Raw genomic sequence first — 23,100 nt, 5'->3', positions numbered from 1 at the left:
TGAAGCAGCAAGAACAAGGGAAATAATGTTGCAACTACATTTCTCAAGACTGCTGCTATGGAGATTTCAAACTTGACCTTCCCTGCCAGGTTCTGTTTGGAAGGCTTACTTATTTCCATAGATATATTTGATACCGAAAGCAGTTTTATGGCTCGGCTACTTAGATATTTATATTTTCATTCTTCCATTCTTTAAAGAATTAATTATTCTAGTTAAAAAGGAGTTTTTCTGCTTTTATTTTTGTTGTCTTTGTTTTTTGTTTTGTTTCTGATGAAGACTGGTAGAAATGTAGTTTTTTTATAGATCTGTGTGTTTTTTCTTTTGTTGTTCATTTGTATGAATTGATGCTTATTTGATAGTACTAAAAAGAAATTTGCATACTGCTGTGGTCTATCTTGATAAACTAAGATAAGAACTTTTAATGTAGTGGAAAACTGTTAAAGCAAGTGAGGGAAGTTGGCAGCTGAATCTACTAGCATGGATTCTTACCGTACCTATTTGGCAACTGTCAAACTCAGCGGCTCATGGTTGGAAGAACAAGATGAAGACATTTATGAGGTTGAATCTCGTGTGCCTTTACCACATCCTTTTCCTCTATGTGAACATTTGGATGAAAATAACTCTGTTATTATTAATACTTCTATTTTTCATTTTATTCATAAAAGAAATGGGCACATATTAAAGCTTATTTCTAAAATTTCACTGCCTACCCCTCCTTATTCAGTAAGTATAAAAAATTTGGTTTCTTATACTTTTAGTTTATACTTTCACTTTTTTAGACATGTAGTTAAAAAACCTGTATAAATGAGAAATGAACTTTAGATGTCCTTAGTAAGGGTAAATGGAATAGAATCTTGTTTTGTTATTGTTTCATGTGTTACTACTTATTTATCCTGATATATTGAAGAGCTAAATTTGGTCTAAGAGCCCCAACTTGGCTATGTTTTTGATTCCAGAAGGCAGAGTGAGATAGTATTACAGTTTTCCATGCCAGGCAAGCTGTTTAAAAAGATCCTGCTTGTCCTTAACAATCTTGCTTTTATATGTTTATGATTCCAATCCTGAGTAAAAATGGAATGATTATATTTGAGGGAATGAGCATTGTGGTACTTAAAACAGCTAAGTCCATTGAGCCAATTAGGAAATGTTTACAATCATATGGTATATTGGCTATAGTTCCAGACAGGGAAAAAGAAAATATGGATTCTAATTTTAATTTTCTTGTTAACTCATAAGGAACTTATTTTTAATATGCTTACTGATCCAGTGAGGAAATACTCTTTTCTACTTTTTATGTGAAATGTATTTTACAGAAATTAAGGGTATTTAGCATAGTTAGTATTTCAGGTTTATTTAACATGTAAGTATGTTTTGAATGATTCACTACAAGTTATTCAGTATAACTACAAGTTATTCAGCACTTTTTATGACTTTCATGGCTTTAATTGTAATACACTAGCTAATATTTAACAGGCCAGATGGTTTTCAGAATAGTTTTGTTACCTCCTCTGAAACTTTTATATTAAAGTGACAGTTTATTGATGTTTTATACTTACTTTTAATGTAATAATTTTCTTAACTTACTTAGAAATACTGAATATGAAATTTTTATATATTTCATATTGTTAGGTATTAGGTATTATACGTATTAGGAATAAATCAAAGCGGGTTAGAAGAGGCTTTTTAAAGTATAGAGTATTTAGATGAACATTTGAAGGGAATCTCTTTATTCCAGTAAAGTATGAGCGCCATTTGCTATAATAAATGAAATTTGTTTGCTAGCTTTACTAATTTGATTCTTCTAACTTTTTAGTTTTGTTTTGTAAAACTGAAGTTATTTCTTCTGGTTTTATGGTACATATTTAAATGCACTTTAAGGTTGCTTTAGATCTTGTCAAGAAGTAGTACATTAGAAGCAAAAACTTAATTTTCTTAACTAAATCAAGTATTTATTTTGTTGTAAATGCTAAATGCCTTGTTGTGTTTGTACAGTAAATTCGAAAAAGAAAAAAAAAACAACTCCTGTTTTTTTTAGTGAGAGCTTTGAACTCTTAGAGATTTCATGTATTTACCAACCATTTTATAATATACAGAAAAAAGTGACATACCTACATATGTGGAAGCAGTTGATATGTTTTAAAAATATAGGCTGTGACTGTAAATTCAGAAGAGTAGCTATATATAAATTAGTTCTTTACGGTTATGTTTTTTTACTATAAAAAACAGGGGTGCCTGGGTGGCTCAGTTGGTTAAGCATTCGACTTGATTTCGGCTCAGGTCATGATCTCAGGGGCCCCACGTCAGGCTATGCGCTGGGTGTAGAGCCTGGTTAAGATTTTCTCTCCCTTTCCCTCTGCCTCCCCACACCCCCATGCTCGCTCACATGCTCTCTTTTAAAATAAAAATAAAAAACAGATAAGGAGATGCTGGCCGTCAGAAGCTCAGAAAACTAAGGCAGGAACAGTGCTTTTCTGTAATTTCTTGGAGCTGGTAACAGTGATCACTGTTTTCTTAGAGCTTTGGCCTGAGTCTGTCCTTGACCGTCATCTTTAAAAATTGTGTAAGAATATAGTCATGCCAATAACAGCATATTAAGGAGGCTGTATTTATGAGTAATTATGGGTAATGCCTCTGTATTCTAAGGTTTTGAAAATAAATTGAATATTCATAGAGAGTCCTGTAGATGTTTCATAGATGGACAGAAATATAAAGCTTTTAGTTAAAAATGGGTTATAATAATTTCATTTGGTTGTGCCACTATGATTTTGTTAATTGATGCCACTACATTAAGCATATATTAGTTCCCCATAGTGTATAGCAGGGGTCCACAATCAATAATAAATGTTAAATATAAAAGATACTAAGTTTTTCATAGACTACAATTACAGAAAATTCTTCAGAATTTTCAGAGCCTATGTGTCATTAACTTTATACCTCTCTTTATGTGACAGAATACAGAGCTACTGTTGGAAGTGGTTTATTTCCAAAAGAAGCATTTTTTTTTGTTTAATAAAATTAGAATACATCTCTTATGTAAAGTTGTATGTAGCTAATCTACTTGTATAATGACTTTTTCCACCTATTAATGTTAGCATGCACTAGAAATATTAACTGGCTACAGTTCAACAGTATGCCTTTATTTTTATTTAAAAATCTTTTTTTTTTTTTTAAGCTTTAGTGGGGAATGACATTGGCCTTCCCACACTTCAGTTGTCTTATTTCATGTATGCTTTCCCTCCTTGTTTAGCTTGAACATGCAAAAGTTACACAGACAGAGTTGATGCGGGAGTCATTTCGACAGAAACAAGAAGTAACCGAGTCCCTTAAGTGCCAAGAAGAGCTGCGAGAGCGCCTTCATGAGGAGTCCAGGGCCAGAGAACAGCTGGCTGTGGAGCTCAGTAAGGCTGAGGGTAAGCAACTTGCCATTGGCAGCTGAGGGTGGAAAAATTTCAAGTTTAAAAATAGAGATTTTTGATGCAAGCCAGATTTGGACATTACCAATCTACTCTAATTTAGAGTGACCACTGAAACGTAGTTGTAGTGGATCTTCAGAATTTCTCCAGGCAATTTTAAGAACTGTATATATTTTTAATTATTAGAAAGAATTTAATAGAGGAGCGCCTGGGTGGCTCAGTCGGTTAATTAAGCGTCTGCCTTCAGCTCAGGTCATGATCCCAGAGTTCTGGGATCCAGCCCCACATGGCCTCTCTGCTTAGCGGGGAGTCTGCTTCTCCCTCTCCCTCTGCTGCTCTACCTACTTGTGCTCTCTCTCTCTCTCTGTCAAGTAAGTAAAATCTGTAAAAAAAAAAAAAAGAAAGAAAGAATTTAATAGAATTACAGAGCGCATTGAAAGTTTTGGAAAATATAGAAATAAATGATAGTGGGCACCTGGGTGGCTCAGTCATTAAGCGTCTGCCTTTGGCTCAGGTCATGATCCCAAGGTTCTGGGATCGAGCCCTGCATTGGGCTCCCTGCTCCGCGGGAAGCCTGCTTCTCCCTCTCCCACTCCCCCTGCTTGTGTTCCCTCTTTCACTGTGTCTGTCAAATAAATAAATGAAATCTTAAAAAAGAAAAAGAAATAAATGATAGTGATTTGTTACCATAATCCCACCTTCCTAAAGCAAGTCTTGTAATTTAGTGATGAAAAGACTGACACTAAGAGATGTTAATAAAGGGCGCCTGGGTGGCTCAGTTGGTTAAGCGACTGCCTTCGGCTCAGGTCATGATCCCGGAGTCCCGGGATCGAGTCCCGCATTGGGCTCCCTGCTCGGTGGGGAGTCTGCTTCTCCCTCTGACCCTCCCCCACTCACGTACTCTCTCTCTCTCTCTCATTCTCGCTCTCTCAAAATAAATAAATAAATCTTTAAAAAAAAAAAAAGATGTTAATAAATTGTTCAAGGCCACCATTAAATGGTGATGCCATGCTTTATGCCTCGAAAGCCTCATGCTGTTTATATTCTGCCATACTGTTGTGGGTGTTGGCCTTCTAGAATCACTTAAAATATCAGCTTTCTCTAGTATATTTAAAATGTGATTTGGTTCAGAAGCATCTGATTTATATTAAGCTTTCCAGAAACCTATTTATATCTGTGTAATAAAGTGAGTTACACCTACATGATGCAATACATTAGTATAGCAAAATAATGGAAAGTTCAAAGGAACTTCAGATTTAGGCACAAAGGTTAACAAGAAAAAGATTGCTTTGAACGTACCTACCATCAGCAGCAGCAGATTCATTCAAAACATTTAAAATGTTGGAATGAAGTTTTGCTAACAGTACACCTTTTATTATTTATATAACACCAAATGGTAAGATTTGAAATAAGTTATAATCCCATTCCCTGTTAATTTTATCTTATAGGTGTCATTGATGGCTATGCAGATGAAAAAACTCTTTTTGAAAGGCAAATTCAGGAAAAAACTGATATAATAGATCGTCTTGAGCAGGAATTGTTATGTGCAGGTAGTAGATTACAAGAGTTGGAAGCAGAGCAACAGCAGATCCAAGAAGAAAGAGAATTACTGTCCAGACAGAAAGAAGCTATGAAAGCAGAGGCAGGCCCAGTTGAACAGCGTATGTATTTTTGGACTTTGTATATGAAACATTCCTTAAAAGTTCAAGGTGGCTCTTTTCCTCTTTCATTGCCTTTGTTTGTGTATTTTATATGGGGATTGAAAAATTACAAGAAAATCTGCCTCTCTGGTAAATGTTCATTAGCCAACCATGTAGAGTCAGGGGTGTTTTGTTTTTTTTCTTTTTTTACTTTGGCAGATTTTAACTGGAAAAGATAATCCTTTATTCTTGAACTTCTCCCTTAAAAGAAAGCTACATATAATGAGGCAGGATATTTTTTAAACCATGTAAGATTAAGTACTTTTAATAGCAGAAAGGCAGCAAAAATGTATACTTGGAATAAATAACTAAGCACTGATCCAGCACTCCCAGCAAGCAGGTAGGGGGGTGGATTTCGGCCTGCAAGAGAATAGATTTGAAAAGGTCAGTGACTGTTAGAAGCAGGCTGACATCTGGTTTAATCTGTGTAGGAGTTCAAAGAATATACAATTTATAAATAACCTTTAATCTTTTCTTAAATGAGAAATTAGGTGTGATATCTTAGTTTTTTTGGCAGTAAAAAGTGCCTGTCATTATAACAGTGGAACTTTAAATCCTTTTGATCATATCCTCTCACTTTTATAAATGTGTAGTTTCAGTGGTTGAATTTTACCAATTTAGAAATATAGCATACATTTTTGTAATATGGTACGGTTGTTTCTGATGCTCAAATTTGTTTAAAACGGGTTTAGAGTTGGACTTTTTAATGTGCAAAGCATATATATATCATACATGTAAAATATTCAAGAAATACTGGGACATCAAAATGTTATCAATGGTGTCAAGTTTTACTTCTAATTCTTTTGTGTACGTATTATCCTATTTTAGGAAATAGACATGTAAATTATATCTTTGTTCTGTATGTGTGTGTTTTCTTTCTATTCTTATAGGACTAGTAGATGCTGCAGTCGATGCAGCACCTGGAGCAGGTGTGTTTATACAGTTGCATGGCCAGTCTTTGGGTGGTAAACTTACAACTCCAAATATTGGGTGACCCTTGAATTTTCAATCACATACCTCTACTTTTCCAACTAACGTACCTCTAATTTTGCTGTTGTGTTTCATACTTACGGTTTTTCTCTTTAACAAAAAACTTTACTTACAACAAAATACATATTTATATTTGAAATTAACAACTGAGATTCATAGTGATCATCATCTTATATCTGTTTTTCCACAGAGCTTAAGACCATTTCAATTTTTACAGAAACAAATACATTAAACTCCTGTAGCCTATAACTTTTCAAAATGCTCTTTCTAAACCAGGAAATATAAGATGATGGTAACAATAGGATCAATGAAATTTAGTAAGGAGACTCTGGTTCATTTACTTTTATATTAACATCTAAATCACTATTGTTTTAAAAGGAAAAGCTATTTTCTCTAGATTCCTAGTCCTGAGCACAGTGTTGGCAGACTGGTTAGTGTAAAGACTCTCAGGCTGTGTTCCTTTATTTTTTCATTAGAGGATTGTTTTACTTTGCTATTTATACTTAATAATTGTATTATTAATATTAATAATAGCTAACACTTACATAGTGCTTACCATACTCTAGGCACTATTCTTTATGTATATTAACTCATTTGATCCACAATAACTGTTAGAGCTCACTACTGTTACTATCCCCAGTTTACGTATATGGAAATTGGAGGACATCGTATTGAGTTTCACATAGGAAATATGCGGCAGAGCTAGGATTTGAGTCCACAGTCTCTGCTCTTAAGCACTACACCATACTGCCTCTCATACTTGTCAGTTTTTTCTTGATACATATATGTATGAGCATGCAAGACTAACTCAGGAATATGGATCTAATAAGGAGAAAGACTAACAGGAAATTCTGATTGTAGTTATATTTTTTTTTCTGTGACTCTTACTTGCCTTGGTTAAAAATTTACAGTATTTGATCTTCGTGTGTATTGTGTATGCATATAAAAGTGATTTTATTGGTTTGATTTTTGCCTGAGGTGAGTTATTTCTGTGCTTAAATTTAATTAGACTTTGTTCTTTTCCTTATAATGAAAGTGGATTTTTTTTTTTTTTTTTGGTCATTTGCTATGGCATTTTCACAAAGTATTGTTTTTAGTGACAAGATGATTCTTTTTGTTAATACAGTGTAAGTTTTTGATACTAGCTTGCTTACTTATATAGGAATATGATATTTTGATATTTTCACAGGAACATTTTCCTTTTTTACGTGAGTTTGAAATAAAACTCAGATCTCTTATTTCATGAAGGTAAAATTTGAGCATAGTTATAGGTGATTTCGCTATTATTAATTATGATGTAACTTAGAATATTTTTATATTTGTAAACAGAATTACTACAGGAGACAGAAAAACTAATGAAGGAAAAACTAGAAGTACAGTGCCAAGCTGAAAAAGTGCGTGATGACCTTCAAAAACAAGTGAAAGCTCTAGAAATAGATGTTGAGGAACAAGTCAGTAGGTTTATAGAGCTGGAACAAGAAAAAAATGCTGAGCTTATGGATTTACGACAGCAAAACCAAGCACTGGAAAAGCAATTAGAAAAAATGAGAAAATTTTTAGATGTAAGTATTCTCAACTTGAATATTGATTTTCTCAGTGGAATGCTTACTTGCTGCTACTCTAGGTTGTGACTTTTAAATTATGAAGAGACTCTTGAATTCTAGCATTTTCATCTGTATGTGTTTTCTACAATTAACTGAAAAGTACTATTCCAAATAAAAACTCTAATAATTTTTATTGTTCACCTATCACAGCTTTTTAAAGGCGATATAAGCAGATTACAAATAAACCCTACCAGTTAGCCTTTCCAAATTCAGAGTTAAGAAGCTTGTCCAAGTCTTTTCTTCAACCAACTGCCAAAGCAGGGTGAGGATCCTAATAGCTAACTGGCCAACACTATTTCACCCACAAAAGATATACACAGTAACAGTGTGCTTTGGGAAACAGGGGACTGGGACAGTTGTTATGCTGTCGTTACTCTCTTCCAAAATGACATTAAGTCTCTAATTTCACATGGATTTTCTTCTTTGGGGTTTCATTTAAGGCCTGATATTCTGATATACTCATAGATCAGGGAATCAGATTCTGACACATTTTATAATTTTAGATACGAAACCTAGATTAGGATGAAAGAAATTGATTTACTAAATAATCTGTTTTGCTTATTTTTTTTTATTGACTAAATTAACAATGGAATTCCTCTTTGTTCCAAAAAAGTAAACTCATTTTTGGGATAATATTTTTATTTCAGTCTATATTTAACATTACTTGAATTTTTTAAAATGTTGTGCTTCAAATAATATTTAAATGCGTAAATTTTAGTCAAAGAGCCCAAATGGGCTAGATACCATACAAAAGGTGTTATCTTTTTAAACCTTTTGGTTTGGGGTATTCTGTGGTCATCAGTTGTTTGTCTTCAAATAAAGCTATATGTATAACTAAAGGGAAGTAGCAGAAATAATAGCTTTAATATGTATTGTTTCATCTGTTACTATCACTGTTATTTATACTTCAGGAGCAAGCCATTGATAGAGAACATGAGAGAGATGTATTCCAACAGGAAATACAGAAACTAGAACAGCAACTTAAGGTTGTACCTCGATTCCAGCCTATCAATGAACATCAAACTAGAGAGGTAAGAACTTTAGTGATGTTGTCTGCCTTACAATAATTTGTATATTGTGTGTAAAATAAGATATGTATTGTGAAGAACTTAAAGGGCATTCTTTCTGTCATATATAAATTTTCAAAACCAGAAAATCAAATATTACTTCAGTGTGAAAGGTTCTTGAAACTCTAAAAATTGTTTGCATTGAAATTTATCTTCTAGTATTACCCAATTAAATAAACTTCTCTGCTTATTTTTCTATTCCCATTCCCTAGATCAAAAGAATTGTCTGTATTCACTCTTTACTTCCCCATCTTGCATTCTTTTCTCAATCCCCTGCAATGAAGTTTCAACCCCTCTGTCTCAGTGGGATTTTATATCCTCTGTTTCATTGAAATGATTCTTGTGAAGGTTATCAGCCTCATGGCTATGTCCAATAATCATCTCTCTGTCTTCATCATACACAGCCATTCAGAGGCTTTCATTTTAGCCCTCTTCCTTAAACACTTTAGCTTCTGTGACATACCTACTTCATTGGTCTCTTTCTCTAATCTTTGTTTCTCAACCCAAATAAATGATGGAGTACCCTAAGACTTAGTCTTGGGCCCCCTTCTTCTTTCCTGTCCATATTCTCTTCCCAGGTAGTTACATGTAAAGGACTGTGCATTTATACCTCCAGCTCTGACATCTCTTTTGAACTCTGGATTTGAATATTCAGATGCTCACTATATCTCCATTTATGTGTCTCAAAATTAACATGTTCAAAAGAGAGCTCTTGATTCGTAACTAGCCCCCACCAGAGAAGGACAAGAATAAAACATGTTCCTTCTTCATTTCAGTAAATATTGTACCATCTTCACCTTCTTCATTGTGAGGACATAGCCTTCATCCTTGATTCCACTCTTTTTCCCAACCCCTACTTCCAGCCCATTGGTGAGTCAGGCTGCACTACATCTTCCATCTTACTGTTCTTTCCGTTTTTATTCATCTCCTTAAATCCTAGCTGTCACTGTTTGGCTGGATAATTTTGGTAGCCTCATTACCACTCTCCCTGCTTCTACTTTTTCATCCCAATTGTCCATTTCCTCATCTAGAAACCTAGAACTCTAAAATGAATGCTACATGAATGAGGGAAGACTTATTATATAAATTGCTAATGATGGCTTGTATGGTTATAAAGAGATCGAGCTTGCCATTAGGCCATCCTAGTTTGAATCATGGCTGTATGATTTACCCAGGTGTATGACAATGGCTAAGTCACTTTTTTAAAACTTCTAAAATTTGATTACTCACTTCTAAAATAGAAATTGTAATAGAACCCACTTCATAGGAGTATTGGCCTACTACATAGTGAAGACATAAAATTGTTTTCAGAAATAATAATAGTTAAATTTTTTTTAAAAACTTATTTTATTTCTATACAATTTACAAGATTTCATTTCTCTTCAAAGAATTCCAAAGAAGCATAAAATGTCTATAAACTCATAGTAAAATGTTATTTACATTCTCATTGAAGTAATGTGATATAGAATAGCCTTATCTACTAGAGCAGTAGAAAAGTTATCAATCCCCACAGAGTTTGTAGTTACTGGTCTTATTCCTAACATATTTTCAGCTTTTGAAAAATAGATGTGTTTGTTGAAACTCAAAAGAATATTTAAGCTTTAGAACTTCTTGTCATTTCCTATTATTTGGTTTCTTGTATTTGAAAACTGACCTGCCTCGTTCATGAAACTTTAAGAAACTAACAAGGATGATTTTCTCCTGGAACAATGTGATCTATTTGTTCTGTCCTTACCTTGCCAAATCTGATTCCCCAGATTCTGATTTTCTCAGGATCAAAACAATCTAACTGTAACATTACTATTTTGCTGCTTTGTTGTCTTCCTTTTATTTATTTATTTATTTTTTGTTTAATTTTATTTTATTATGTTAGTCACCATACAATACATCATTAGTTTTTGATGTAGTGATCCACGATTCTTCCTTTACTGTACTTCCAAATCTTAGTCCACCCATTACTATCAAAGTTTCTCCTCAGTGGCTTTGTTACTGACATCCTTGAACATGTAATTATAGGTAAGTTTGCATTTGTTTTAATGTTTTGCAGAATAAGTACCATTTTGGATCATTTCCTTAAAATATCTCACTGAAATAAGCTAGGATTCCTTTTTTTCTTACCATCACACTTCTTTTTTCTCTCCTCACTTGATGAGAATGATTTTCATAAGCTATCTTATTAATGCTTCCTGAATTCTTCCATCACAGAGCCATTCTCTTGAACAGACCCCACATGTCAGAATTACTTAGGGAAACTTTCAGGGTGCACAGATCCCTCTCATCACTTCACATTCTCCTTTCTCTTCTGCGCTGCTGAAACGTATAGGCTGAAAAAGCTTTCTAAGTGACTGTATTAAAGCTCTCCCATCTCTGTGATGTTTAGAACCATTGCATTATTATATGTATCAATTATAACCATTTTTGGTAAGAAAAACAGAATCCATGAAAGATTTTTTAAGGTTATCTTATCTCACATAAGAGTGTAAGTCAATATTCTGCAAACGTGTCATTTTTATTAGGTTTTAGTGTGGTTGTACCATTAGAGCTTATACTTCAACATGATTCAAAAATGTAATTTTTTTTCTCCTCCTAGCTGGGGAAAGTCTTCATTTTAAGAGAAATAACTTTTTATAAAGGATTGATGAAAGTAGTATTATTTTCTGTTTTGTTGTACTGCTTTGTTTTGTGAACTCAGAAAATGTCACTATAGTTGGAGACGATCATTGCTATCCTTGTCAAAAATAAAATTAGCATCTGAAAATACTTTTTGAAATGAGGAGAGCTAGGTTATTATTAGCTTGTTGAAATTTTTTTTAAGTTACAGTTTTTGCTTATTATATTTCCAGGTTGAACAGTTAACAAATCATCTGAAAGAAAAAACAGACAAGTGCAGTGAGCTTTTGCTGTCTAAAGAGCAGCTTCAGAGGGATATCCAAGAACGGAACGAAGAAATTGAGAAATTGGAGTTCAGAGTAAGGGAACTGGAGCAAGCCTTACTCATTAGTGCAGACACTTTTCAAAAGGTGTGGCATTTTCTTTAGGTTAATTTTATCAAGTGTTTTAATGCAAATTACTCTTAGTTACATGAACATCTGTTCCTTTACATAAAAAATTGCTGTTGACTTTTTGTTGATATTACAAAATATAAATACACCTTTATGTCTTCAGTGACATCATAACTGTATCTGTTTATTCTTATCTCCAGCTGTTACTTGCATACCTTAGTCTTGAGAAAGGAAGATTAGATAAACCAGAAGAATTAATGATCCTTTTAACAGTCAGTAAGGTTGTGATTGTAAAATAATAGCCAAGTGTGAAAAAGCTGTGGATACCAGGTGAGGCTGATGCTTTATCCCAGACTAAGAAGAAGTGAAGTCTATTCCCATTATACTGCAGAAAGCAAGAATGAATCAAAGAAGAGCAGGATAAAGAAGGTTAGGAAGGGAGCCATTCAGGGGATAGCCTCCGTTTTATCTGAGGAATGAATTTTAAGAATGTCAAACATTCCTGTTTGAATTTGTATAAAAATGCATTCAAAACTGAGTGTAACTTTGATTATTCACTAATGTAGATTATCAGCTGCTAACTGGAGAAATGAAAGAAATGAAAGTGCTACTTCTCTAATTAAAATGAATTATCAGGAATTAATGTCTGAATTTTTTAAAAAATTCTTATATATTTAAAGGTAGAGGACCAAAAACAGTGTGGAGCTATAGAAGCTAAAGCAGAATTGTCCCTAGAAGTACAGTTGCAGGCTGAGCGAGATGCCATAGACCGAAAGGAAAAAGAGGTAAGGGGTTTATTTCTAATGACAAAATGTGGTTTGAAATATTTTAAATAATTTTAAGTAAGTCACCTTGAGAATATCATTTGTATAGAATGGAGTTTATAGTCTAAACCAAAGTTTAGGTGATTTTCTTAGCTCATTGCTTAAGTTGACCTTGAAGACGATAAAGATTTGAAAAAATATGCTGGTATGAGGAAGAGTGTTCCAGGTAGAGGAGACAAATGTAAAGGCCTTGACATAGGAAGAAGTTTTAAAGACAAAAAGAAGGTAAATATGAATTGAGTGAAGAGGAGAGTGGAGAGAGAGTTGTGTTAGGACAAAAGGCAATCTCTCTTTTTCTTACTTTACCATGGGCTTTGAAGTATTGCTACTTTGCTGTAGGGTTTGTTTTTTTGTTTTGTTTTTTGGGGTGGTTTTTTTTTTAAAGTTATGTTGCCCTGGGAGGTTATAGTGCTATTTTACAATATACGAAACATGTTCTTAAAACAAAAGATTAACAATGAGGTAATTATATAAAGTTTTCCTGTGTTTTTGTGTTCCCTCCTCAAAAAAAAGAAAATCCACTTTTAATACAGTAATAATTTCCAGTTTTAATTTAAATTAAACTTAATTTAAATCTTGGTCTACTATTTTTCTAAGACATACTGTACTCTGCATTATCTAGCTGTATCAAATCATTTAAAATACTTAAGGTTTTTTAAATTACATTTTTATTTCCATGTAATTTTCTCAGGATATTTAATATATTTTAACAAATATTTATTGAACTTAGAGTAAGTAAATGTTAATAAGTGCTTTGGAAAATATAAGAATGATTTAGACATCAACTAAAATCCAGCTCAGAAAACTTGTGGCTCAGAAAAAAGCCATCTATATAAATGACAAATAGAAATGATCATCTCCATGAGAAGGTTTATTTTCTCGCTATCATATTATACTGACTAATGTTTATCTAAAAGGTTCTTGATTATTTTGCTTTTTTGGTTTTTCCGCAACAGGCAGGGAACACTTGTTTACCTGTAACCACTTTTATGTGTTTTGAAAAGAATTAACATTTAAAGTACCTTACACTAATAGAGAAATTGCTCTCTAGAAAGATAAACTTTCAAAACTGGACCCCAAAACAATGATAGTTGATTATGGATAGTTGATTAATTTTATTAACTTTATATTTTAATTATTTTCTGAATTTAATGTAACATTACTGACACCTTAATTTTTTAAAGTAAATATCCAGTGGCTGTCTATCTTTAACTCAGAATCATAGTTGTTCAGAACTACAAAGAGACTGGTCAGCCAGCTTCTGTCAGCCAACTACCAGTGTTTATAGATAAGATAGAGCCAGACATGTTGAGTGAGTAAAGGGTTAAAATGATAACTCATCCTAGTCTACCTAGTTTTTAATAACAGTGACAAGTACTCTGTCAGAACCCACTCATCTGTAACTGAAGACTGAAAGAGAGGAACATAGAATTAAAACCTATCTTTTAATGAAAATAACTTTTTTTTTTTAATGAAAATAACTTCTTATGCATTCTCTCCTGCACTAGGCAAATGTTTTCAGATATCTGATGGAGTATAAACATAAGATGTCTATGTGTGTCATTATATTTTGAGATACTTTCTAATACTCTGATAGCCTTAACCTGTGCAAAACTTTTTTTAAGTTTATTGTAGGCTGAGAAATGCAGAATGAATAGAAAGAGAAGAAACTTTAAAGATAGGAGTTTTAGGGTGATAAGAGAAGGGGACTAATGTGGAGAGAAATAGAAGGAAGAATTTCTTTAAGAAAAAGATGCCTTGGGGCGCCTGGGTGGCTCAGTCGTTAAACGCCTGCCTTCGGCTCAGGTCATGATCCCGGGGTCCTGGGATCGAGCCCCGCATCAGGCTCCCTGCTCAGCGGGAAGCCTGCTTCTCCCTCTCCCACTCCCCCTGCTTGTGTTCCTGCTATCGCTATCTCTGTCTCTGTCAAATAAATAAATAAAATCTTAAAAAAAAAAAAGAAAAAGATGCCTTCAATAGGTTTTAACTCTCTATAGAGCTAATGAAATCTAGCTTATAGATGGCAGTAATAAATGGTAGTAGTTACCTTTGTGGAGGTCTGTGCTAGAAAGTGGTATTTTAAAAACCTAATTTCATTAATCCTTAAAGTTTCCCTAAGGATAGGCTCTAGTGTTACCTCCATTTTACAGATGAGTAAACTGAGTCTTAAGAGAGGTTAAATAACTTGTTCATGGTCACACAGTAAGTGGTTGAGCAAGCATTCCTCCTAGATTTCTCTGATTCTGGAGTCCTGTAATGCTGTACTGCCAAAGAATTAGGGAATATTTTGCCTTGTTGGTGAGAAGTATTAAAGACTGTCACTCAGCATTTATTGAGATCTTAACACATGTTGACTACCACTATCCAGTTGTAAAACCAGCAGCAGATTTCAAAGAATCTAATGTCTAACCAAGAAGACATATACACATTTGAAAGAGATAAAAAAGATAAAAGAAAACACAAATAGTTGCAAATTAATATAATCCAGTCTAGATAACATATGGTAGCTAAATTAAACAAGATTAAAACAAAGAGCCACTGTTCTATTTTAAAACTTTAAGAATATTCTTGTGGTTTTGGTTGTTGTAGACTCAGTAATAGGACAGCCTGGGACTGAAATTGGAGTCTGGCTGAATAGGAGGGAAGAATCCTACAGTGTCATCTTTGGGAATTGAAGTCTCTGTTGTGATGACTCAAATTCAGCTTCTTAGAAATGTTAGTGCTTTGGGCCAGTGCTTCTCAGACTTTAATGTGCACATGAATCCCCTGGGGATCTTGTTAAAAAGAAGATTCACATTCAGTAGATCTGGCGTGGGGCTTCGGAGTCTGGGCATCTAACATGTTCCCAGATGATGCCAGTTCTGCTGCTCTAGGGACAGCACTTTGAATAGCAAGGCTTTAGGTCACATTGAATATTTGACCATAAACTCCTGTATCAAGAAAGTAAAAACAAATAAACGAAAAAACGGAACAAACTGGTGGTTGCCAGAGAGGAGGTGGGTTGTGGGGGGAGGGTGAAGAGGATTAAGATGTACCCAAAAAAACAAATAGCATTTGAGGTAGAGCATCAATTTTGAACCTAAATGTCTACATATATACTGAAGTAATACTTTTCATCAAAAGTAGCTGTGAAAGATAGGGATAGGTATAAATACTACTGTATTAGATAACTTTGAAGAAGATAAAATCACCGCAGTTTTCAGCAAACCAACCTGATAATTATATATGAACAACTACTAAGTGTATCTAAGGTGTGTCTACTAAATTTAATACCAGTGAACAGAAAATAATTTAAGTGTAAGTTTTGGACATTACTTATTATAAGCAGGATAAATGATAGTTAAAAATGTGAGGCTCCAGGGGTGCTTGGGTGGCTCAGTCGGTTAAGCATCCGGCTCTTGATTTAGGCTCAGGTCACAATCTCAGGGTCACGGGATCAAGCCCCACGTTGTCGGTCTCCTCACTCAGCAGGGATACTGTTGGAGATTCTTTCTCTCCCGCTCCCTCTGCCCTTCCCCGTCACTTGCTTGCTCACTCTCTCTCAAATAAATAAAATCTTACCAAAAAAAAAAAGTAAAGGTCCAAAGATAAACTCCTTACCACATACATACTAGCCTTGTGACCTCAGGACAAGGTACTTTGTTCTCAGTGACTCCCTCATCTCCAAAATGGGGATAATCCAAGTAAAGATCTCATAAGTTGTTACATACAGAGTTTTAAAAAAATAATACATATAAAGCACCTTATGCAATACCTAGCAATAAATTGTCTATAAATGATGGCTACTATTACTAGTATCAGTACTATTTCTGTTAAGGGGCTTTGCCTTGCTAGTGCTAAGATACAATTCTGATTACATGTCTGGGTGTAAGCAGCATATGGTTCCTTTCAAGTTCTAAGGTAATAAATGATTTATAGGCTGCCCTCTGAGCCAGCTGCTACTGAATAATGTTGCTCCTGCATTTTAGGTTGCTTTTAATGCAGCAGTTTTGATCATCAGATAAATACACATTTGGAAATCCATTCAGCATTGAGCTAAATGACTATTCCTTAATCAAGCCCAACTTTTAAAGTATAATGATAACTAGCTCTTGAAACTCGGCATTAATTTCAGTCTCTATATAACTATTACAGAGTAATTGCTTTATCATTAACAGCAATCTGTGCTCAGAAAAGAGCTACATTTCTATTGTCCTACACATAGGTGCTCTCTAATTTTATCCTAAAATGGTATTAATAACTTGCTGTTTAAGTTTCTGTATTTCAGACCTAAGGATCTCACAGTCTTAGTGTCTATCTCTCCTTTCTTCTACTTAAACGAGGCACATACAGCCAAACCTTTCATTAGGTTAAGTATTAGTACGGACTAATTTGAGTTAGTCTCACTTGGTAGCCAAAACAACTGACTTAATTTTGCAGCTTTCTTGAACCTTTTGATAGCAACTAAATTTAACATGAAATAAGATTTAAAATGTGGACTCTTTCCCTTCCTCCCTTGACTTTTTTCTGCTCTGTCAGAGAATATTTTAGGTAAGAAATGGCCCCTTGAATCCCTTCTCTGAAGGTCTTCTCTTTGCTTTGAGTAGAATGATTTAAGGGTGATCAGTTTGAAAATACCTAGGAGCCACACAGTTATACCTGGCTTAGAGAAACCCCTTTATTCTCATGGCTCATATGTCTTAAGTATATATGTTTTATACGGCTAATTTAGTACTTTGCATTCTCTCTTGACAAACATTTGTATAAACAGGTATTTTTTTTCTCTTTCCTTTTGATAATTTTGGTATCAAAGATTACAAACTTAGAAGAACAGTTAGAGCAGTTTAGAGAGGAACTGGAAAATAAGAATGAAGAAGTTCAGCAACTACATATGCAATTAGAAATACAGAAAAAGGAATCTACTACCCGCCTCCAAGAACTTGAACAAGAAAACAAATTATTTAAGGTAATTAATTAAGAAAAACTTTGCCTATAAATAATTCATAATTTTTGTCTTAGTATCAAGCATTTGCTGAGTCTAGCTGCTGAATAATACTTAACAGAGGAACATTAGCTGCAAATGGGTTTGCAAGGAACTTATTTTTAACCCAACATAAACATTTGAATTCATCATGAATGAAAAATTTTTGAGAACTTTTATCAAAATATTTTAAGAATTATTGACTTATAATTACTGTATGATAGCTGATTTTGTTTATTTGTACATTTTGGGCACTTTATCTTTTATAACACTTAATTGAAAGAATATTCAGAAAATTACATGTAATGATCTATCCAACTGGATGGTTATTTTTGTCCCTAGGATGAAATGGAGAAACTGGGATTTGCCATAAAGGAATCTGATGCTATCTCTACTCAGGACCAACATGGGTTGTTTGGAAAATTTGCTCAAATAATGCAGGAAAAAGAAATAGAAATTGACCGATTAAATGAGCAAATTACAAAACTTCAACATCAACTTGAAATTACAACAGATAATAAGGTACACCAGTTTAAAATTATTACATGAAATAAGCTAGAATTTTAAAGGGCAAATGGTTATTTTTCAGCTTCTCTTTGAGTATAAAAACTGAATAAACCTTAATTCTCTTTTACCCATTAATTTTAATTTATTAAGACACATTGGCTTGGGGCGCCTGGGTGGCTCGGTCATTGGGCGTCTGCCTTCAGCTCAGGTCATGATCCCAGGGTCCTGGGATCCAGCCCCGCATTGGGCTCCCTGCTCAGCGGGAAGCCTGCTTCTCCCTCTCCAACTCCCCCTGCTTGTGTTCCTGCTCTCACTGTGTCTCTCTCTCTCTGAAATAAATAAAATCTTTGAAAAAAAAAAAAAAAGACACATTGGCTTGTGGCACCTGGGTGTCTCAGTCAGTTAAACATCTGCTTTCGGCTCAGGTCATGATCCCAGTGTCCTGGGATCGAGCCCTGCTGCTTCTCCCTCCCCCTGCTCTTGTGTGCTTGGGCACACTCTCTCTCTGTCTCTCCCTCTCAAATAAATTTTAAAAATCTTAAAAAAAAAGAAGACACATTGGCTTACCAAGCTATATATATTTTTTATTCCCTCCTAATATTGTCGAAGATTTTTGATGTTTTCCAGAGAATCTCTTGTGACTCAGATTTCACCATATCATTCTAACCAAATCTATTAAAAATTCTTCTATTTGATATGAATTGAATAAGATAATAACACTGTTGTGGACCATTTTTATTTTAATACTTAATCCTCTTCAATAGGAATGTATTGATATTGACTATTTTACTTATGGGAAATCAGCTGCTAATGTGTACATCACTTTAGATTTAACAGAACTTTTTTTTTTTATTATGTTAATCAACATACATTACCATCATTAGTTTCTGATGTAGTGTTCCATGATTCATTGTTTGTGTATAACACCCAGTGCTCCATTCAGTACATGCCCTCTTTAATACCCATCACCAAAACTTTCTGAACAAAGTTAGAAGTAAGGTCCTTATTTGATATGATGGGGACTATTGGTCTATATTAAAATTAATCTAACATGTCTGAGAAGTATATTATTTGTGTGTGTGAGATCAACCCTTTTGAGATTCTGCCCTTAAAATAAAAAATAAAATTCCCAAAATGTAAATACATATTTATTATGTCTGTTACTTGTTTTCATTAACAGGTTATTGAAGAAAAAAATGAACTGATAAGGGATCTTGAAACCCAAATAGAATGTTTGATGAGTGATCAAGAACGTGTGAAGAAAAATAGGGAAGAAGAAATTGAACAGCTCAATGAAGTGATTGAAAAACTTCAACAGGAATTGGCAAATATTGAACAGAAGACATCAGTGGATGCTGTCTCTTTCCCAGAAGAAGCAGATAGTTTAAAACATCAGTTGGATATGGTAATAGCTGAAAAACTGGCTTTGGAACAGCAAGTAGAAACCACTAACGAAGAAATGGCTTTTACAAAAAATGTCCTTGAAGAAACCAATTTAAAAATGAACCAGCTAACACAAGAATTATGCAGCTTAAAGAGAGAACGTGAAAATATGGAAAAAATCCAAAGTGCACCAGAGAAAAGTGTTAATACGGACAGAGATGACCTGAGCAAAACCAAACCTGAACTGAAAGTTCACCTTACTGAGAATGCCCTTAAACCCCTAGAAAATCAAACTTACCTCACATCTTTTGAAGAAAACAGCAGAAGTTCAATAAGCAGTTTGGAAACAAAGGTGCTACAACTTGAGGGCACTGTGAGTGCAAAGGACTTGGAACTCACCCAGTGTTACAAACAAATAAAGGACATGCAAGAGCAAGGCCAGTCTGAAACAGAAATGCTTAAACGGAAGATTGTAAATCTACAGAATATACTTGAAGAAAAAGTTGCTGCTGCTCTTGTGAGTCAAGTCCAACTTGAAGCAGTTAAGGAATATGCAAAATTCTGTCAAGATGAACAAGCAGTTTCATCAGAACTTGAAAGAACAAATGTACAGAACTTAAATCCAGTAACAGACAATGAGATGGAACCAGATGTATTAGCATTAACCTTGAGAATATCAGAATTAGAGAGCCAGGTGGTTGAAATGCAGACTAGTTTGATTTTAGAAAAAAAGCAGGTAGAAATTGTGGAGAAAAATGCTTTGGAAAAAGAAAAGAAGCTACTAGAACTACAGAAGTTACTGGAGGAGGAGAAAAACGAGGGAGGTAAAGAAAGGAAAAGAAGCCCTGAAGGAGATTTTGAAGTTCTCAAGGTTAGGTTGTTTTTTTTTTGTTTTTTGTTTTTTTTTTCACTTAAATGCCGTAGGAATTCTCTTTTTCTTTGTTCCTTAAGCTGATTACTAATTTACTAAATTAAACATGGTGTTCTTTATATCTAGCAATTCATATATAGAGGGTTTTTATAAAAATACTACTTTTCTGTACAGTCATATTATTATCACTAAAATAATGTGGTCTTTGAATCGTGTTATTTATTTTTTAAGATTTTATTTATTTATTTATTTATTTATTTATTTATTTATTAGAGAGGGAGAGAAACTGCATGAGAGGGGAGAGGGTCAGAGGGAGAAGCAGGCTCCCCGCTGAGCCGGGAGCCCGATGTGGGACTCGATCCCAGGACTCCGGGACCATGACCTGAGCCAAAAGCAGTAGCTTAACCAACAGAGCCACCGAGGCACCCTGAATTGTGTTATTTATTTCACTAGCATACTCATTAAGTAGAGCAATCAGAAGGAAGTTAGAGATGTTAAGTTTAGCAAACAAATGTCCTTTGGAACTTGTATGGGTTTTTTTCCTGTTCTATCTAACATGCGTGTTATTTAAGCATTCCTTTTAAGTAATAGAAAATATCAAAATATATTAGTATTCTACTGAAGTAACATATCAGTGATAAGTCATTAGCTTTTGCAGATTTTATACCTGATAACAGATTCTTTCCTTTCTTAGAAATAATTTGTATTTTACCCTCATAAGTCTACTTATGTAAAGATCTGAAATGGCATTTATTTCTTAGCATAGGGTAGAGATAGAAGGACTTTAATTTTCAAATTCTCCCTTTATATATTTATAATTTTGAGTATTAATGTACAGTCTTACCTGAATACTAGGCAATTAACTAACATTATCAAGATTCTATAAATATATAATTTGCTTTACAAAGTATGATTCTTTCCATTTAATAGGCTTTTTTCTCCTAGCTACCCAGAAGTATAAATTCCTGTAGTCATATTAAAATATTAACATGACTTTCAATGTATTTAAAACTTGTAAGAAATATCTTAGTAAGACTTGGCATTTTTTGAGGAAAGTGATATAAATAACAGTCTTTTCACTCATAATTTATAATATTTATAAATTTATAAATATTTAGGATATATACTAACATGATATATCTTTCATTCCCAGAAAATCTTTTTTTTTTACTGTCTCAAGAACATAAAATGATAGTTCCTAAAAAAGTTTTCCTATTTGTTGAAAGAACATGAATCATTTCTACACCCTTTTATCTGATAAGCAGTCATTCCAGAAAAAGCTTCATAAGAATGTATAAGTGCTTTGAACTTGGCTGTATTTTTTGAAAATAATGTGTTTTTAAATGTTTTCCACTGCCGTTCAGACAAGTACTAAGCCTGTTCATACCAGTGAAGAAAGTGGATTTTTTTGTCAACTTGAGGCTCTTAGAGCTGAATCATCAGCTATCAAAGAAGAACTTGCCAATTATAAAGAGAAAGCAGAAAAGCTTCAAGAAGAGCTTTTGGTAAAATAAGTAACATTCCTCCTATTTCACTTATTTATACATATCTTAATTTCATTTCAAAGTATATTCTCTTCTATAAAAACAAACCAAAAAGCTGGAAAAAAAAAATTTGTGGCTTTGATGAAAAGTTAATATAAATTTCTTTACTAGCATGTTCTTGCTTAGTTTTCCTTGAATCTTTTATAGAAAGATGCTTTTAGTCTCTAGTCTGTTAATGAACAAGGAGAAAGACAGATGTTAAAGAGAACTCTATATCCCATGAATACCAAAAGAGGCTGATAAAATAATTTCACTTCTATGGTAATCTATGACTATACATATATACAAATATATATGGAATCTATGAGTGTTTCTGAAATATATTTCCTATTATTCTGAGGAAAAGGAACATATTAGCATGCATATTCTCTCCTCTTTGCCCTAAATTCTATATTTAATATTTTAATTGAATGTTCTGTTCTCTTCATTATGTTCTAGGTAAAAGAAACAAATATGGCATCTCTCCAGAAAGATTTAAGCCAAGTTAGGAATCAGCTCACGGAAGCAAAAGAGAAATTATCCTCCTTCTTAGAAAAAGAAGATAAGACTGAGGTACAAGAAAACAGAAAAGTGTGCATATTAGAGCCACGTCCCACTAAAGTGGGTAAAAGTCTGGCATCCCAGACAGAGGGGACTCTCAAGGTCAATAGCAGCAGTCAGACTCCACAAGTTTTTGTTAGAAATGCAGGAATCCAAATTGATTTACAGAGTGAGTGTTCCTCAGAAGAAGTCACTGAAATAATCAGTCAGTTTACTGAAAAAGTTGAGCAGATGCAAGAACTACATGCTGCTGAAATTTTGGATATGGAATCCAGACATATTTCAGAAACTGAAACTTTAAAGAGGGAGCATTATGTTGCTGTACAGTTACTGACGGAGGAATGTGGTACCTTGAAGGCAGTGATACAGTGTCTGAGATCTAAAGAGGTACTTGGTTTTCATAATATGTGTTTTTTCAATGTTGTGTTTTTTCCCCCAAATTCTTTGTTTTTAACAGAAAAAGAAATTTGGGTAGTCTCTTCCTTATGATAAAATTGCAGTTTTAAATCTTTCCATTGTGTAGTCAGATAATGACTTTCCACAAAGTTCCTCTGCAGATTTGGAACACTATATTATTCCTTAACTCATGAATGTCTTTTTATGGTAATATCCATTAGGAAAAAAATTGAAGACTTTTAAACCATGGATAGTTCCATTTATTGTAAAACGTGTGGCATATTTAATTGAGTTTCTCA

The 23,100-nt window shown here is 33.8% G+C and overlaps 1 protein-coding gene across 16 annotated transcripts in view; it reads left to right on the top strand.

The window, feature by feature from the left end:
- Positions 1-23,100, top strand: part of AKAP9 (A-kinase anchoring protein 9) — a 199,005-nt gene that overhangs the window by 147,353 nt on the left and 28,552 nt on the right. For 11 of the 16 annotated variants that reach the window (XM_064575277.1, XM_064575283.1, XM_064575281.1 and 8 more), the window contains 12 exons: positions 3,248-3,410; positions 4,862-5,074; positions 6,004-6,042; positions 7,433-7,665; positions 8,619-8,738; positions 11,618-11,794; positions 12,457-12,561; positions 17,393-17,545; positions 17,903-18,082; positions 19,248-20,321; positions 21,686-21,826; positions 22,304-22,792. In XM_064575277.1, coding sequence (XP_064431347.1) covers positions 3,248-3,410; positions 4,862-5,074; positions 6,004-6,042; positions 7,433-7,665; positions 8,619-8,738; positions 11,618-11,794; positions 12,457-12,561; positions 17,393-17,545; positions 17,903-18,082; positions 19,248-20,321; positions 21,686-21,826; positions 22,304-22,792 — 3,087 coding nt within the window. Of the gene's footprint in view, positions 1-137; positions 724-3,247; positions 3,411-4,861; positions 5,075-6,003; positions 6,043-7,432; positions 7,666-8,618; positions 8,739-11,617; positions 11,795-12,456; positions 12,562-17,392; positions 17,546-17,902; positions 18,083-19,247; positions 20,322-21,685; positions 21,827-22,303; positions 22,793-23,100 lie in introns of those variants that run through there. The other 5 variants (XM_054505298.2, XM_054505300.2, XM_045864743.3 and 2 more) reach the window with 3 other exon arrangements.

This window comes from Mirounga angustirostris, unplaced genomic scaffold (genome assembly GCF_029215605.1).
Source record: "Mirounga angustirostris isolate CCGP_5_RB_7025 unplaced genomic scaffold, mMirAng1.0.hap1 SCAF_12, whole genome shotgun sequence".
Lineage (NCBI taxonomy): Eukaryota > Metazoa > Chordata > Mammalia > Carnivora > Phocidae > Mirounga > Mirounga angustirostris.
This window is presented reverse-complemented; position numbering and strand designations above follow the sequence as displayed.